General features: G+C 41.8%; 1 protein-coding gene across 1 annotated transcript in view; it reads right to left on the reverse strand.

Moving 5' to 3' along the window:
* Window positions 1–17,938, reverse strand: part of cemip (cell migration inducing hyaluronidase 1) — a 375,103-nt gene that overhangs the window by 91,155 nt on the left and 266,010 nt on the right. The window contains exons 20-21 of the mRNA XM_034184142.1: window positions 5,290–5,445; window positions 3,350–3,530 (exon numbers count right to left, since the gene is read on the reverse strand). Coding sequence (XP_034040033.1) covers window positions 3,350–3,530; window positions 5,290–5,445 — 337 coding nt within the window. The remainder of the gene's footprint in view (window positions 1–3,349; window positions 3,531–5,289; window positions 5,446–17,938) is intronic.

Below are 17,938 nucleotides of genomic sequence, written 5' to 3' on the forward strand. Positions count from 1 at the left end.
GCTCCATGGGTTGTCCTTAAAGCAACAGTAACACTCCATAATCTCTCATCAGCTGTTAAAATTTTCACCGAAAACCAGCTGAATTTCTTGAATGGTGTCCACTCGGATGTGCCTCATAGTTTTTGAAAAAATTTTGATCAAGCAAAGCGGCAGTCTCTGAGCCATTCCTGAACAATGAAAAAAAAGACGAGAGGGGTGGACGAGTGCTCACTCAAAGCCTGCCCACAGGCGAATGACGCAACCGACAGGCGTGGAAAAACTCACGCACGTGCACGAGGGTTCAAGGTTGGCTGATGTAATCGCACGTGATTCAAATCCATATAGTTTTTGAAAAAAATAAAAAGGACCGTTACTTTATTGACAGACCTCGTGAATGCCATTTTTATTCTTTCTTTCAATGAATCTAAAACCACTCAAATTTAGTTAAAATATGGCTTACCAATAGTAGAGAAGCATGAATCTTTGACTAGACTGGGTTGCTTGACGCAAGGATGTTTCGCTTCTAATCGCAGAAGCTTCCTCAGCTAAACTTCTTGCTCTGGTAGTCTGACTTCTGACTTGACTCTTGTAGAGAAGAAGGAGAAGAAGATTGCTTCTCTATAAGAGTCAAGACAGAAGTCAGACTACCAGAGCAAGAATTTTAGCTGAGGAAGCTTCTGCGATTAGAAGCGAAATGTTCTCGCGTCAAACAACTTATTCCAGTCGAAGATTCAAGCTTCTCTACTATGGAAACCACCTGGACAATTGAGAGCCTTCACAGAAACATGGGTTACCAATAATGATTTAGACGTAAAAAACCCTATAGCTTTAGGGGGCTCTGCCCCCCAGACCCCCGGCCGTGAGTCACGATCACGTAATTTACCTGGCACTAAAATAGTTCTAGCTAGAACCCTGCATGTTATTGGTGGTTCAGAGTATAACAGAGTTTTTCATTTGTTGTTTTGTTGTTTGAACTTTGCTTTCCTTATTGATGACAATAAAGACAATAAAGATATATTTGATACTTTGCTGCACCGGATTTGACTCCAGTAAAGACTTTTTTTTGAACAACCAAACACCTTTAATCTGAACTATGTCTGAAGACTCAGTCCGTTGGGCTTGAGATCAGCGGATCAGTTTAAATCCCAGCCTGACTGGAAAATCACTAAATGCCATTGGGCAAGGTCCTTAATCCCCTAGTTGCTCCTGTTGTGCTGTGAGTACCTTGTATGGTAGTACCCTCACATCGGGGTGAATGTGAGACATTATTTGTAAAGCACTTTGAGCGTCTGATGTAGATGGAAAAAGTGCTATATAAATGCAGTCTAGTTACAATAGTTCCATTGCATGTTCCCAGACTGGATTTGCTGATGTTAACTTTTTTTTGCTGTGGCATGATGCTTGAACACAGAACCAGTTTTGTCCTGCTAGAAATGGCTGTTAACTGAGTGTACTTAAAGTCACCCCTTGTACTGTCAGTCCGGCCATCACAGTTATGTCCATAAATCACAGTCACTTTGAAATGAAGAAGAAACATATCCATTTGCAATTCCTTTACTCATTTGTTAAATGTGTTCTTTGTCATGTCAGCTGATGTCTGCTGAGTCTGTCGGAATGTTTTGTGCACGCTCCAAACTTTGAGTGAACATCACACGGAGAGCTTTCTATGTGGTTGCACAATTGTTTACAGTTTTGTCCTCTACTTGTTTGCTACTTCTATGATACTCATTCATTTGTATCTTGTGGCTGTCCGATTCTTCACAGTGGGCTTCTGATTGGCCAAAGTTCTGGTGCTGGATGTGAATTCAACACCAGGGGAGAGAAGACAGTTCCCAATGCAGCAACATGCAGTGCAGCTAGTAATTTAGCTAAGACTGAAGAAAACGACAACAGTGCATTTTTAATCTGGATGTCAGGGCACCCAGCAGATTCTTTTGGCAAGAAGGTGCCACAGACTTGTTTGCTGTCCTCGCCATTGCAGCCACACTGAACACTGGCACAGTGAGAAAATGTTGTCAGAGCATGAATGTAATGACAACATATTCACAAGAGTTTTAGGCACAAAGAGCTTAATGCTGCTGTCTGTGTGCAGCAGTTAAAGTGCAGCCTCATCAGAGCATCTCAATGCATTTGTTTTGTCCTGTTGTGAAATGTTACCCCCACTGCAGCATGTGTGGTTCAAACACTAAAACCTTCAAAATTAGTGCATTACTTTAAAACTAAAACATATAGCTGATATTTTCTTTATAAAACCCAGACGTGATGTTAATTTAACTTGTCTGGAATTAGTTTGATTAAAATTGTAACCATAAGTTAAAACTGTATACCTGTTGATGACTTGGGTGATATGCCGACAAGTCATTATGGTGTTATGAGAAATGATCTTTTTTCTATCTCTCTCCTCTGTGTACAGAGGATAGAGCTGTCTGTCTGCTCGGAAACATTTAACAGGTAGGTGCTAAAAACTCTGACTTCAGATTTCACAAATGTTTTTAACTGTTAAGCTTTATTCGCTATGCCTGCAAAAATATGTTAGCGGTCTAAAAATGATTGGACCTAAATTTATTGGAAGCTCATTGGTCCACTGATGGTTTTCAAAGTTATCTGAAAAGCTAATCTGATAATAAAAATATTAGCTTTGATCATTAGCGGTTAGCGGATTAGCAGAACTGTGCCCACCACTGGTGTAATGTAGTCAAACTGTCTGCTTCCTGACAAAACTCTGGCTGCAGCATTTTGAACTGCAGCAATTGGAGACCCCTAATGCTGGACTGTGGTAAACCAGAAAATATAACATGATTGCAGTAATCCATTGTAGAAGAGACAGATGTATGGGTTAAGCGATATTTGCCACCAGACAAATTATTTCAATCTGTGACTGATCAGTTTACTCAATCTGTAATAGTGTGAAAACACCTTAATAAATACACAGGTTTTAGAAACCTTCTAACTTACCGTGTAGACATGCACATTTTTGTACAAGTAGCAACACAGGAGACTGAATATATTGGGCTGAAACATGCACACTATATTTTTTGGAATATTAGTCATATCTTTTTTCTGTAGTGTTAGCTCTTAATTTTAGATTTTTGTGTGTTGTTGTAGCATACATTTATTATTGTCTTTTGTTATTGGAGTTCACTTTGTTTAAGCTTTGTTTCCTGGTAAGTCTGACATCATTGGTTATTATTATTAATAACAAATGCATACTTTGTCAGTATATAGGCTACACCAAAGGCATAACACCTCCCAAACTACTACAAAAACAAAGCTGTGACTTATATGGTAATTGTCATTTAACTGGAGCCAGATGAAAAATTTCTGTCAGGATCACAGTAAACTTGCACAATTCAAACAGAACATTACTCACGGGGACGCTGTCAAAGGTGATGTCACTGACATTGTTGTTGGGACAGCTCTGCCAAGAGTTGTTGAGCCTGAAGCCAAAGGCGCTGGTGTGTCGTCCATCCAGTGCTGCGTATTTACGAAATGTGCAGTTCTGGACATTGATGGGCCCATCATAGATCTGCATGCCACGGATGGGGAAATCACTGCAGAGACATACAGATGTACAATTACTCTCATGGAGACACAATAACACCCACTCACAACAACTCTCGGATGTCAGCGCACTTCCCACATCAGGCCTCAGTATTTTATGGATGCAAAGGGAAACCAATTTTTTGGCTTCTCACCAATTTATTTTAGAAAGAAACATTCAGAATAAATGTTGATCTGGCTGGAATGTGGGATTTTGTTCCCAAACAAACCCTGAAGGATGCTAAGGATTGTATTAGATCACCAGTGGACACAGGACAATGTGTTCAACAGGAGTCATAGTTAACAGCTTGATGGAAATTCCAAGAAATGTAGGGAGTTGAGAAAGCCGACTAAAGACTCGAGTCGACACCAGGCAGAGTTCCTCAAGAAATCTATGATCAGCTGACTCACCGGGTGTGGTCTAGTGACCCTCGACCTGCTTACAGATTAATCACAGCACCTCATTTCTCTAAAGCTACACCCGGTCCTAATGTATTTATGGTGGACAAGGGTTCGGTCTTGACAAAACTTCTGCTGTGCTGTTCTGTTGCTCAGCAGGCTAATCATCCAACTAGGATGTTAGACATCTGCAGCACCAACAAAATGTTAAGTAATCTTGCTAAGGAGCTGAGGCTGGTGAAAGTTACAGGGAGAGCTCCTCCAAGCAGGTGGAGATGCAGTTCTACCACTGCAAACAATCTTTGTTTCAATCTTGGAGATGGGAGAAAAACTTGATTTGACACTCTGAAAAGGAAAGGATGATCATGACTACAGGGGTAACAGACTGCTCTCTGTGCCAGGACAGGTGCTCATAGGAATTATTCTCATTGAAGGCAAGCATGAATATCAGCAGTTCTTCTTTCCAGTATTGTCTGATAAATGCAAAATCTTTGAGTCAGTTGAGTCAGTCAGTCTGCTCTCTGGGACATACTGAGAATTTGTGGGAACCTAAAGATGTGGTTGAACATCATAGATGGCCTATACAGAGGTACTGTGAGAGCTGTACAGTACTGGGGCAGAGATTCACATTTTCCCAGTGAATTCTGGTGTTCCTTAGAGATGTGTTCTGGTTCCTCCACTGTTCAGTTCTTGCATGGACTGGGTGTTGGGTCTAGTTGTGGAAACAAGTGATTTAAGTGACTTTGTTAATGAGGAAAGTTTGACTGACCTTGGCTTCACAGATGATACTGTGATCATTATGGAATCAATGGACACTCTGACTGCAGCACTTGACAAGCTGAGTGAGGAACTGACGTGCATGAGTTTGGGATTGTCCTGGATCAAGACTAAGACACAGGGATTCCTGGATAATAATAATGATTATAATCTTTGCATGCACCATTGCTGGCACAGAGAGCAGTGTGATACCCCCGTTGATGTTGCCTATCAGATCAGCTTTTCATTTCCACAATGGGACAACAAGTCAATTCTTACCATCTATGGGAATGATACCTGTCTCCTAGATTGAAACAAAGAGTGTTTACAGTACCCAGAGAAAAGCATCTTCAGCTGACTGAAGGAGCTCAGCTCACATGCCACAGATCCCTGGAGCTTTTCCTGCCTCAGCTTCTTCACAGCCTTGCCATCTGAGGAAGTTTGCCTCGGAAGAGCTTACAGAGTCATGAGGTTGCTAAACATTTGTTTGGTGGCGCACAGTTGACTGGAACTTTGGAGAGACTGTATTACAACTTGTATGGAATTGCTTGTTTTTTTATTTAAAGGCAAATCAAATTCATGAGTGTGTGAATGGTCATGGCAAATGCCACTTACATGCCATGTGGGAGGGTCCTGTCAGTGAGGTCAGCACCTCCGCGTCCCCATACTGGACTGTTGGGGAGGGGCATCCCATGATTCTTGCTTTCACCCACAAAGAGCGAGTTCTTCACCTGTTGATGAGACCCGTCATCATCTGGAAAGGTGCCACCACTGCACACACAGGCAGGCGGGTCATTAGCGGTAAGTAGTGATGTAACAGCAGCGCCATCCATGGTTCAAACAATGACATCATGACATTTGAATCAGAAAAACAACATCCACTGATCAGCCACAAGGCGAGGTGAATTGGAAAAGAGATCTCGATCTCAATGGGACTAACCTGGTTAAATAAAGGTTAAAAAAAAAAAGACTGTGACCACAAGGTTAGGGTTCGGGTGAACACTGCTCATTCTAATGGCAGCTGTCAGGGAATGGAATCTATTAGGCAGCAAGTTAACACTGACATTTAAGGGGGTTTTTTGGAAGCAGGAAAACTGCACAAAGATTTGAGTGACTGTAACAAGGATCTAGCCATTGTACCTCGTGTTCCCGGTCTATAGTGGTCAGTACCTACCAGAAGTGGTCCAAGGGAGGAAAACTGGTGAACTGGAGACAAAGTCATGAGTTCTCAAGGCTCAGTGATGTATGTTGTGACTGAAGACTGGTCCCTATGGTCCAATCCAACAGAAGAGCTACCATAGCTCTAAAAAAGTTTTGGTTTTGGTGGTAAAAGGGGGACCTACAAGGTATTAGGCACATGGTTCTGGCTGATGGGTGTACACTGCAGTAGCCTGAACCACACTTTGTGAAGTATAAGAGATCCTTCAAATAAAACACCAGCCTCGGCCAGGTCTCAAACCTCCGCTGTGTTCCGGCATCCTGCCCGCTGTAGGCTGCACTCACACTGCCATGGTTTGTGTTGTTGAGACAAACAGGGGAAGGTAGATCCTTCTTGTAAACTGTTAAAGTGCCCTCACTGTGGAGTTGTTCAACATGTGTGAAATTAAACTATTACAATGTTCTTGTGGTGCAGAGTTTGAGCTTTAGTTCAGTATCACATGGCGCATTTAGGAATGGCATATTGAGTACTTGCATCACGTGACCATGGATCATATGACCTACTCAAGTGCGATGCGTGTCGGCCATGTTGGCGGTGACTCGAATGCGGTAAATAAGTCTTCAACGTGTGATAAATCTTCAAGGATCGGCGATGACAACACATAGTTTGACACTCTCCAGTGATGTTAGTCATTTGCAAGGTGACTATCGGGACAGGTACATCGAGAAACTTCATCAGGGAGGCCTGGAAAACGATGTGTACCTTTTGCCGAGTGGTTTGTTTATTGACGTCATCAAGTGCAGCACTGCGTGTCTTCCCAACTTCACACCGCACGATCTCTATCATTATGTGATTAACAATGTCTCAAGATACACTGGACAAGATCTGAAGGCCTACAAGAGTCTGGATGCCTATCAGTACTTCGTGTCAGGATGGGTGACTAGCCTCAGTCAGTGGATTCTACCAGCAGTTTCAGGTCATCATCTCATCACAGCAAAGGTATACCAAAGGTATACAGATATACCTTACTGAATTCTCATGAATTTTTAAATATTCATGAGATTTCAGTAAGGTATATCTGTTTATATGTTTTATATATATATATACATACATACATACATATTATATACATATAACATATATGTTATATGTATACATGTTTCACTTTGAGATGTACAGCTATGTAACAAGTACTTAACAAACATCAATTTATCAATGTGGTTTTATTTGCTGCAATTAGCATAACCTAATCCCATTTCTAATTCCTGACCTAACACCATAATTTTACATACAGGTCGTCATGATCATGGGATAGGTACTATAAACTAAACTCTTGTCATGCTTATTTTAATTATTTATTTTAAAATAAACTTTGAACAAAACATTTCACCAAATATGATAATTCTAGTTCTTGAATACACTAACTACATAAATTGGTATTTGTTAAACAAGGGACTTATATTTTGAGGAACTCTCACTTGGTAAAAGATGTAATTTTTTTTTGACATTTCCACGTCCATCATTTAAGATCATGTGTTCTTAATAATTGTTTGTCATTAACAGGTTCATCATTCATGTGCCCTGTCTACTGAACAACTGAAACTGTGGGCCATTGTAGACAAGGATGGGACTGTACTGTGTGGGCATTGCACATGTAAACCTGGCTTGGGAGAAGTCTGCTCACACATAATCAAATCAAATCAAATCAATTTCATTTATATAGCGTCAAATCACAACAAACAGTTGCCCCAAGGCGCTTCATATTGCAAGGCAAAGCCATACAATAATTACAGAAAAACCCCAACGGTCAAAATGACCCCCTGTGAGCAAGCACTTGGTGACAGTGGGAAGGAAAAACTCCCTTTTAACAGGAAGAAACCTCCAGCAGAACCAGGCTCAGGGAGGGGCAGTCTTCTGCTGGGACTGGTTGGGGCTGAGGGAGAGAACCAGGAAAAAGACATGCTGTGGAGGGGAGCAGAGATCAATCACTAATGATTAAATGCAGAGTGGTGCATACAGAGCAAAAAGAGAAAGAAACACTCATTGCATCATGGGAACCCCCCAGCAGTCTAAGTCTATAGCAGCATAACTAAGAGATGGTTCAGGGTCACCTGATCCGAATTGGGAGCTGGTTCCAGAGGAGAGGAGCCTGAAAGCTGAAGGCTCTGCCTCCCATTCTACTCTTACAAACCCTAGGAACTACAAGTAAGCCTGCAGTCTGAGAGCGAAGCGCTCTATTGGGGTGATATGGTACTATGAGGTCCCTAAGATAAGATGGGACCTGATTATTTAAAACCTTATAAGTAAGAAGAAGAATTTTAAATTCTATTCTAGAATTAACAGGAAGCCAATGAAGAGAGGCCAATATGGGTGAGATATGCTCTCTCCTTCTAGTCCCTGTCAGTACTCTAGCTGCAGCATTTTGAATTAACTGAAGGCTTTTCAGGGAACTTTTAGGACAACCTGATAATAATGAATTACAATAGTCCAGCCTAGAGGAAATAAATGCATGAATTAGTTTTTCAGCATCACTCTGAGACAAGACCTTTCTAATTTTAGAGATATTGCGCAAATGCAAAAAAGCAGTCCTACATATTTGTTTAATATGCGCATTGAATGACATATCCTGATCAAAAATGACTCCAAGATTTCTCACAGTATTACTAGAGGTCAGGGTAATGCCATCCAGAGTAAGGATCTGGTTAGACACCATGTTTCTAAGATTTGTGGGGCCAAGTACAATAACTTCAGTTTTATCTGAGTTTAAAAGCAGGAAATTAGAGGTCATCCATGTCTTTATGTCTGTAAGACAATCCTGCAGTTTAGCTAATTGGTGTGTGTCCTCTGGCTTCATGGATAGATAAAGCTGAGTATCATCTGCGTAACAATGAAAATTTAAGCAATGCTGTCTAATAATACTACCTAAGGGAAGCATGTATAAAGTGAATAAAATTGGTCCTAGCACAGAACCTTGTGGAACTCCATAATTAACCTTAGTCTGTGAAGAAGATTTGCCATTTACATGAACAAATTGTAATCTATTAGATAAATATGATTCAAACCACCGCAGCACAGTGCCTTTAATACCTATGGCATGCTCTAATCTCTGTAATCAAATTTTATGGTCAACAGTATCAAAAGCAGCACTGAGGTCTAACAGAACAAGCACAGAGATGAGTCCACTGTCTGAGGCCATAAGAAGATCATTTGTAACCTTCACTAATGCTGTTTCTGTACTATGATGAATTCCAAACCCTGACTGAAACTCTTCAAATAGACCATTCTTCTGCAGATGATCAGTTAGCTGTTTTACAACTACCCTTTCAAGAATTTTTGAGAGAAAAGGAAGGTTGGAGATTGGCCTATAATTAGCTACTCATTTACATTTTGAGCAAAGCCAATCGAGTCTAACAATAGATTAAATGCAGTGTTGAGGCTGTCATTCTCAGCATCTGTGTGGATGTTAAAATCGCCCACTATAATTATCTTATCTGAGCTAAGCACTAAGTGTTGTGTGTTGGGGGGTTTGGCTGGACATTTTGGTGTTGTTTTCTTTTCTTTGCTCTCCAGGTGGTATGCAAACTGGGTTTTTGTCTGTGGAGAAGGTGCTGGCAGAAGAGTCCTTCACCCTCATCAGCATGATTTGCAGCACCTGTGGATGATGCTCACATGCAACCTTAAAGACTTTCAGCTGAAGCAGATAATGAGATGGCGTTCTGCATTTAAGCCATGAGTGATTCGGGCAGAATTGCTGGGAACTCGACCTTGTGACGTTCGTTTGTGAGACGCTGAGGACCGCGCCTGGGTTTGACACATTGTGCCTGTGAAGGAGGACGGGTGAGGGACACATGCTGTCAGCACACATCAGAGGTGATTGATTGTCTGAATAAGTGTTAATAGTAATTTGGTATTTTGTTACGCAGTATATTTGAACATTGATGAGAATTGTGCAGCTCGCTTCTCACGGCCGTGGCGTGCGGACTGATGATCCTCCACCTGTTGTGAGAAGCTGCTCATTTACATAAAGCTTAAATTCAGACCTGAATGTGTTGCTGATAGTGTGTGCCTTTGAAGGATATTAGTTGTAGCTGTTGACTTACCTCACCTCTTCTATCCTTCACAGAGTCAGTTTGTCGTGTCCACCTGGGGGGTGTTTGGCGGTGAATGTGAGTCCAGAAGCGCCGGGCTTCGATCCCTTTGGGCGCTGGAGAGCGCGCCGTCCTTCACTCCGCCTGACAAATGCACTTAGTAATAACTCTCCATTGTTAGGATCCTTTAAGGATATCTCCAGGTGTTCTTGGACACGCATAATAATGGACACACAAAAAAAAAAAAAATTATTTGGGCTGTTTTTGTTTTTTTGTAAGGGGTTATAAATTGTTTGGGGATTTAGAGGCGGTTCTGGTGGAGTGAACGACTGGCAGATCGGAGCTCGGCTGGACTCAGGGTATCGTTTGTTTTTATTATTTGAATTTAGGTATTTTCTGTTTGGGATTGGGTCGTTTTGTTTTGTTGTTTTTTATTTCCCTGCTTCCCTAACCCCAACCTCACTCGCCCTAAGACCGTTCGTCTTGTGGGTTGTGGGGTGGTGCAGGTTGGTCACGCTGAGGGGGTGGGGGCCTCCTGGGATTGATGGTACGGTCCTCTGGGGGGCGTTGCTCCTCCATGTAAACCTGGGGACCTCTGTGGGATTCCGGTTTTGGTTGTCTCTCCTGGAACTGGCGGTAAAGGTCTTCTGGGGGGCGGGGGGGTTGGGCTCTGCATATCGTTCTGGGGGGGGGGGGGTTGTTTGTTATTTTTCTTTGTGAATTTGTGTTTGTATTGTGTTGTTGGGGCTGTGTTGGGTTTTTGCATTTGGAAGTTTTTCTTTTCTTCCCGGGGTTGGATGGGACGGTCCCCTGGGGAGGTTTTTGGGTGGGTTTTGTGTTTTTCTTGTATGTTGGGTTGTATATGGGACTTTTCTGGGCTTTTGTTGATGCCAGCCGGCCTTCCAGCCGCGGTGCCCTGTCCTGCTGTCTGCTGTGGACCTTGGGAGCGTTATGCCGTCTGCTTGCTGTCATGGACCCCAGAGGGAGGTGCTGTTCTCGGGCCTGGTCTGTTCGGTCGCCGGGAGGCTTCCCGTTGATGGGGGGTACTGTTGTGTGTTGGGGAGTTTGGCTGGACATTTTGGTGTTGTTTTCTTTTCTTTGCTCTCTAGGTGGTATGCAAACTGGTTTTTTGTCTGTGAAGAAAGTGCTGGCAGAAGAGTCCTTCACCCTCATCAGCATGATTTGCAGCACCTGTGGATGATGCTTTTATGTTGTACACCGAGTATTGCACAAGAGGGGAAAATAAAATTGTTTTGTTTTTGGAACCGCTTTCTGGTTATTTAGCGTTGGGTTCAGTCAGACGCAGGTCCGCTCCTCAACCCGCGTCGGCACATAACACTAAGTCAGACAAAAGGTCCGAAAATTCACAGAGAAACTCACAGTAACGACCAGGAGGACGATAGATAACAACAAATAAAACTGGTTTTTGGGACTTCCAATTTGGATGGACAAGACTAAGAGACAAGCTTTCAAATGAATTAAAGCTCTGTCTGGGTTTTTGAATAATTAATAAGCTGGAGTGGAAGATTGCTGCTAATCCTCCGCCTCGGCCCGTGCTATGAGCGTTCTGGCAGTTAGTGTGTCTCGGGGGTGTTGACTCATTTAAACTAACATATTCATTCTGCTGTAACCAGGTTTCTGTAAGGCAGAATAAATCAATATGTTGATCAATTATTATATCATTTACTAACAGGGACTTAGAAGAGAGAGATCTAATGTTTAATAGACCACATTTAACTGTTTTAGTCTGTGGTGGAGTTGAAGGTGCTATATTATTTTTTCTTTTTGAATTTTTATGCTTAAATAGATTTTTACTGGTTGTTGGTGGTCTGGGAGCAGGCACCGTCTCTATGGGGATGGGGTAATGAGGGGATGGCAGGGGGAGAGAAGCTGCAGAGAGGTGTGTAAGACTACAACTCTACAACAACATAACTGCCATGCTCTTTGCTCTTGAGTCAGCTGTGCGTCATGTACAAGACAAGAGCTGTACTGATGGTCCAAGACAGTGGGGACATCAAGGGACCATCAAGAGAGGCAAGGACCTCTTTGCCACAGGTGCTGCCATAGATTTCACCAATCCTACCAAGAAAAGGAGCACAACTGACACAGGTGCAGATTAAGAACAGAAGAAAAGAAGACCAGAGACAGCACCAGTGTCAGCTGATGAAAGTAGACTGTTCTACGATGCCCTGAAAAATTCTGGACTTCAAGGTCAGTGAATGTGGCTTGCACATTAACCCAGCCTTCCCATTTCTTGGGGCTTCTCCAGATGGCTTGGTGTCCTGTGCATGTTGTGGTGATGGACTGCTAGAAATCAAATGTCCTGTCGCAAGCAAGGATGTTGGCATCGTCACAGCTGTGCAGTCCAAAACCTTCTGCTTGAAGGGTACTGATGGAAGCTTGGAGCTCAGAAAAGACCACAGTTATTATTATCATGTGCAATCACAGCTGTTTGTCACGGGCCGAGGATACTGCGACTTTGTGGTGTGGACAGAAAGTGCAGAATTCTGTATTGTTCGTGTTCAACCTGACTCTGCCTTTTTTTATTCTGCACTTGAAAATGTCACATATTTTTACGAACTTGGCATTTTGCCTGAACTATTAGGAAAGAAAATCACCTGTGCCCAAGTCACCAGCCATACAGTTGTGAACCAGGACAAGACTAGGTGTACATGGTGTTACTGCAAAGCAGCTGTAAGAACACCAGATATGATATGTTGTCAGTCCAAGACCTACACAATTAACCACTTTCATCTCAAGTGTTTAGGACTAAAAACAGTGCCCAAGCGAAAGTGGTTCAATCAATCAATCAATTTATTTATATAGCGCCAAATCACAACAAACAGTTGCCCCAAGGCGCTTTATATTGTAAGGCAAGGCCATACAATAATTACGTAAAAACCCCAATGGTCAAAACGACCCCCTGTGAGCAAGCACTTGGCGACAGTGGGAAGGAAAAACTCCCTTTTAACAGGAAGAAACCTCCAGCAGAACCAGGCTCAGGGAGGGGCAGTCTTCTGCTGGGACTGGTTGGGGCTGAGGGAGAGAGCCAGGAAAAAGACATGCTGTGGAGGGGAGCAGAGATCAATCACTAATGATTAAATGCAGAGTGGTGCATACAGAGCAAAAAGAGAAAGAAACACTCAGTGCATCATGGGAACCCCCCAGCAGTCTAAGTCTATAGCAGCATAACTAAGGGATGGTTCAGGGTCACCTGATCCAGCCCTAACTATAAGCTTTAGCAAAAAGGAAAGTTTTAAGCCTAATCTTAAAAGTAGAGAGGGTGTCTGTCTCCCTGATCCGAATTGGGAGCTGGTTCCACAGGAGAGGAGCCTGAAAGCTGAAGGCTCTGCCTCCCATTCTACTCTTACAAACCCTAGGAACTACAAGTAAGCCTGCAATCTGAGAGCGAAGCGCTCTATTGGGGTGATATGGTACTATGAGGTCCCTAAGATAAGATGGGACCTGATTATTCAAAACCTTATAAGTAAGAAGAAGAATTTTAAATTCTATTCTAGAATTAACAGGAAGCCAATGAAGAGAGGCCAATATGGGTGAGATATGCTCTCTCCTTCTAGTCCCCGTTAGTACTCTAGCTGCAGCATTTTGAATTAACTGAAGGCTTTTCAGGGAACTTTTAGGACAACATGATAATAATGAATTACAATAGTCCAGCCTAGAGGAAATAAATGCATGAATTAGTTTTTAGACAAGACCTTTCTAATTTTAGAGATATTGCGTAAATGCAAAAAAGCAGTCCTACATATTTGTTTAATATGCGCTTTGAATGACATATCCTGATCAAAAATGACTCCAAGATTTCTCACAGTATTACTAGAGGTCAGGGTAATGCCATCCAGAGTAAGGATCTGGTTAGACACCATGTTTCTAAGATTTGTGGGGCCAAGTACAATAACTTCAGTTTTATCTGAGTTTAAAAGCAGGAAATTAGAGGTCATCCATGTCTTTATGTCTGTAAGACAATCCTGCAGTTTAGCTAATTGGTGTGTGTCCTCTGGCTTCATGGATAGATAAAGCTGGGTATCATCTGCGTTACAATGAAAATTTAAGCAATGCCGTCTAATAATACTGCCTAAGGGAAGCATGTATAAAGTGAATAAAATTGGTCCTAGCACAGAACCTTGTGGAACTCCATAATTAACCTTAGTCTGTGAAGAAGATTCCCCATTTACATGAACAAATTGTAATCTATTAGATAAATATGATTCAAACCACCGCAGCGCAGTGCCTTTAATACCTATGGCATGCTCTAATCTCTGTAATAAAATTTTATGGTCAACAGTATCAAAAGCAGCACTGAGGTCTAACAGAACAAGCACAGAGATGAGTCCACTGTCTGAGGCCATAAGAAGATCATTTGTAACCTTCACTAATGCTGTTTCTGTACTATGATGAATTCTAAAACCTGACTGAAACTCTTCAAATAGACCATTCCTCTGCAGATGATCAGTTAGCTGTTTTACAACTACCCTTTCAAGAATTTTTGAGAGAAAAGGAAGGTTGGAGATTGGCCTATAATTAGCTAAAATAGCTGGGTCAAGTGATGGCTTTTTAAGTAATGGTTTAATTACTGCCACCTTAAAAGCCTGTGGTACATAGCCAACTAATAAAGACAGATTGATCATATTTAAGATCGAAGCATTAAATAATAGTAGGGCTTCCTTGAGCAGCCTGGTAGGAATGGGGTCTAATAGACATGTTGATGGTTTGGATGAAGTAACTAATGAAAATAACTCAGACAGAACAATCGGAGAGAAAGAGTCTAACCAAATACCGGCATCACTGAAAGCAGCCAAAGATAACGATACGTCTTTGGGATGGTTAGGAATAATTTTTTCTCTAATAGTTAAAATTTTATTAGCAAAAAAAGTCATGAAGTCATTACTAGTTAAAGTTAAAGGAATACTCGGCTCAATAGAGCTCTGACTCTTTGTCAGCCTGGCTACAGTGCTGAAAAGAAACCTGGGGTTGTTCTTATTTTCTTCAATTAGTAATGAGTAGTAAGATGTCCTAGCTTTATGGAGGGTTATACCACGGAGTCAGGCACTTCTGATTTAAAGCTCTCTTTTTCAGAGGGGCTACAGCATCCAAAGTTGTCTTCAATGAGGATGTAAAACTATTGACGAGATACTCTATCTCACTTACAGAGTTTAGGTAGCTACTCTGCACTGTGTTGGTATATGGCATTAGAGAACATAAAGAAGGAATCATATCCTTAAACCTAGTTACAGCGCTTTCTGAAAGACTTCTAGTATAATGAAACTTATTCCCCACTGCTGGGTAGTCCATCAGAGTAAATGTAAATGTTATTAAGAAATGATCAGACAGAAGGGAGTTTTCAGGGAATACTGTTAAGTCTTCAATTTCCATACCATAAGTCAGAACAAGATCTAAGATATGATTAAAGTGGTGGGTGGACTCATTTACATTTTGAGCAAAGCCAATTGAGTCTAATAATAGATTAAATGCAGTGTTGAGGCTGTCATTCTCAGCATCTGTGTGGATGTTAAAATCACCCACTATAATTATCTTATCTGAGCTAGGCACTAAGTCAGACAAAAGGTCTGAAAATTCACAGAGAAACTCACAGTAACGACCAGGTGGACGATAGATAATAACAAATAAAACTGGTTTTTGGGACTTCCAATTTGGATGGACAAGACTAAGAGTCAAGCTTTCAAATGAATTAAAGCTCTGTCTGGGTTTTTGATTAATTAATAAGCTGGAATGGAAGATTGCTGCTAATCCTCCGCCTCGGCCCGTGCTACGAGCATTCTGGCAGTTAGTGTGACTCGGGGGAGTTGACTCATTTAAACTAACATATTCATCCTGCTGTAACCAGGTTTCTGTAAGGCAGAATAAATCAATATGTTGATCAATTATTATATCATTTACTAACAGGGACTTAGAAGAGAGAGGCCTAATGTTTAATAGACCACATTTAACTGTTTTAGTCTGTGGTGCAGTTGAAGGTGCTATATTATTTTTCTTTTTGAATTTTTATGCTTAAATAGATTTTTGCTGGTTATTGGTCGTCTGGGAGCAGGCACCGTCTCTACGGGGATGGAGTAATGAGGGGATGGCAAGGGGAGAGAAGCTGCAGAGAGGTGTGTAAGACTACAACTCTGCTTCCTGGTCCCAACCCTGGATAGTCACGGTTTGGAGGATTTAAGAAAATTGGCCAGATTTCTAGAAATGAGAGCTGCTCCATCCAAAGTAGGATGGATGCCGTGTCTCCTAACAAGACCAGGTTTTCCCCAGAAGCTTTGCCAATTATCTATGAAGCCCACCTCATTTTTTGGACACCACTCAGACAGCCAGCAATTCAAGGAGAAATGTCACTCCCGGTCCGACTGGGGAGGGGCCCAGAGAAAACTACAGAGTCCGACATTGTTTTTGCAAAGTTACACACCGAATCAATGTTAATTTTAGTGACCTCTGATTGGCGTAACCGGGTATCATTACTGCCGACGTGAATTACAATCTTACCAAATTTACGCTTAGCCTTAGCCAGCAGTTTCAAATTTCCTTCAATGTCGCCTGCTCTGGCCCCCGGAAGACAATTGACTATGGTTGCTGGTGTCACTAACTTCACATTTCTCAAAACAGAGTCGCCAATAACCAGAGTTTGATCCTCGGCGGGTGTGTCGTCGAGTGGGGAAAAACGGTTAGAAATGTGATCGGGTTGGCGGTGTACACGGGGCTTCTGTTTAGGGCTACGCTTCCTCCTCACAGTCACCCAGTCGGCCTGCTTTCCCGGCTGCTCGGGATCTGCCAGAGGGAAACTAACGGCAGCTAAGCTACCTTGGTCCGCACCGACTACAGGGGCCTGGCTAAGCTAGCGGATTCCTAAAAACACACAAAGTGAATAATGTGTAAATAATTTAGAGGTGATTCAGCAGACGGAGTGCTTTAGTTAAGGCACGTGAAGATTACACTGTGAAACAAATCGTTATCTAGTTAACTAGATCAATCTAACTGCGCAGATTAAACAGCTAACAGATACAGAAAAACACCGCTGTGCTCCGGAACAGGAAGTGATACAATACCGCAGTGAGAGCCAACCACCAGTAGAGGCAAGCGGTCGTCGTTGGCTCTCACTGCTTGTGGCAGTGGTTGTGTACAGACTGTTGAATAATTGACAATGCAAAAAAGAATTCACAAAACTCATAACCAAATTTCTGTTATTACAAACAATGCATCGTGACTATTGTTGCTTTAGACAGAAATGCACTGTATTCTAGTATGATAAATTACCTGTAGTTCACAAGATATTGTGTATAGGTCTGTATATATATATTTTGTATACATTCTTTGAAAATTTGATTATTTGAGTTTACTACCTTAAAAAAGAGACTACTAATGTACCATGTACAGCTACTCAGCACTTATACATATTGAAGGGATAGCATATTATTTTCTTAAGTCTTAACACCTATAAATTTTGAAAACTAACATAAGCATGATAATAATATGAACAATACATTAACTTTAAATCATTTCAGGAAGATTAAGTGAAAGCTAATCAAATGGAAATACAGATGGACAAGTGTTTGTTAAAGCACAAGCTACACGAACAATCTTGTCGAGAGTAGTAAATTCCTCATTATCTGTGTTATGCAGGAGTGTAATAGGTACACGACCCTGCAGCATTGTGTACTTCTGTCGTGCAACTCCGATTACTCGCTCCACGTGAATCCGTACTGAAGCCAACTTTCTAGTGTCCTCAAGTTCAACTGCTCCTAATTGTTTCTTACCCCTTGTGAATGCTGGAATTTCCACTCGAGCACAATAAAGACCAGCTTGATCTTGAATTGTAAATCATCTGTCAGCTCGCACTAGGTCACCAGGTAACAGTCTATCCAAAAATCCACTGTTTGCTGTAATATGCTGGTCTGTTGCTCTTCCTCCCCAACCCTTGGAGATAAATGAAATAACTCCTTGAGGTGTTATCCCAATCAGGTATTTCATAGTGTTATGTGACTTGTATTGTGAA

This window comes from Thalassophryne amazonica, chromosome 2, assembly GCF_902500255.1.
Source record: "Thalassophryne amazonica chromosome 2, fThaAma1.1, whole genome shotgun sequence".
NCBI lineage: Eukaryota > Metazoa > Chordata > Actinopteri > Batrachoidiformes > Batrachoididae > Thalassophryne > Thalassophryne amazonica.